This window comes from Charadrius vociferus, unplaced genomic scaffold, assembly GCF_000708025.1.
Source record: "Charadrius vociferus isolate BGI_N301 unplaced genomic scaffold, ASM70802v2 scaffold1188, whole genome shotgun sequence".
NCBI classification, from domain to species: Eukaryota; Metazoa; Chordata; class Aves; order Charadriiformes; family Charadriidae; genus Charadrius; species Charadrius vociferus.
The window spans coordinates 8,404-9,639 of NW_009649474.1; the positions used below are offsets into that span (position 1 = coordinate 8,404).

Consider the following 1,236-nt stretch of genomic DNA (forward strand, 5'->3'; position numbering starts at 1 on the left):
GCCCCCAGTGCGGCAAGAGCTTTGGCCAGAGCTCGGACCTGGCCAAGCACCAGCGGCTGCACGCTGGCGAGCGGCCCTACACCTGTGCCAAGTGCGGCAAGAGCTTCAGCTGGAGCTCCGACCTGGTGGTCCACCAGCGCATCCACACCGGCGAACGGCCCTACAAGTGCCCCCAGTGCGGGAAGAGCTTCAACCGTAGCTCCAACCTCAACACCCACCGGCGGACCCACCTGGGCGAGCGGCCCTACGCCTGCGGCGAGTGCGGCAAGAGCTTCAGCTACAGCTCGGCCTTCCTCAAGCACCAGCGGACCCACAGCGGGGAGAAGCCCTTCACCTGCGCCGGCTGCGGCAAAACCTTCTTGGAGAGCTCAGCCCTCCTCCGGCACCAACGCATCCACAGCGGGGAGACCCCCTACCGCTGCCCCCACTGCGGGAAGAGCTTCAAGCAGAGCTCGTCCCTCGTCACCCACCAGCGCACCCACACCGGGGAGAAGCCCTACAAGTGCGGCGACTGCGGGAAGGGCTTCGTCATTAGCTCGGCCCTCGTCAGGCACCAGCGAGTCCACCTGGGATAGGCGCCCCTTGCTTCTCCTTCTTCTCCTTCTCCTTCTCCTTCTCCTTCTCCTTCTCCTTCTCCTTCTCCTTCTCCTTCTCCTTCTCCTTCTCCTTCTCCTTCTTTCTCTCCTCTTTCTCCTTCTGCTCATCTGGCTTTTGGGGGGCTCAGATGGCCAACAGAGCCGGGGGGGACCTGGGGGGCTTCCAGCCACAGTGGGGGACCAGGAGCTGAGGCAGCACCCTCAGCCAAGACTCCCCCCCCCAAAAAATAAAGCCTGAGCGGGCACCAGTGGATGGGGACGGACTTGGGGGGATGTTTGGCATTGCCAATGAGAAACAGGGGGACAGCGGAGCGGTGGCAAAGCCCACACCGCCATTCCATGTTGTGGTGATGAAGTTTTTTTGGGGGGGAGGGGGTTAAGGGGGAGGGACACCCCAAGGCGGAGCCTCATGGGGCTGCGTTCTCCCCACATGAGCGTGATGGGTCCCATCACTCCTTAATTTGGCGGTGGTCATTCCGCCATTCACTATTGCCATAGTAAAGAGTTGTTGGTTCTGGCACCGCACGCGCACGTGTTTTACTCTGGGGGGAGTGGTGGTGGTGGTGGTGGCTTTTTGGGGGGAAATACACAGTTTGGGGGGGTCCCCTCGTGTCCACCCCTCCCCCCTCAGGACTTTATT

General features: G+C 62.2%; 1 protein-coding gene across 1 annotated transcript; it reads left to right on the forward strand.

Moving 5' to 3' along the window:
* Positions 1-8: 8 nt before the first annotated feature.
* On the forward strand, positions 9-575 carry LOC104290751 (zinc finger protein 79-like; the record flags this gene model as incomplete). The annotated part of the gene is made up of 1 exon (XM_009889899.1): positions 9-575. A coding segment is annotated over one exon (567 nt), but the record flags the coding sequence as incomplete, so codon positions are not given.
* Positions 576-1,236: the final 661 nt, after the last annotated feature.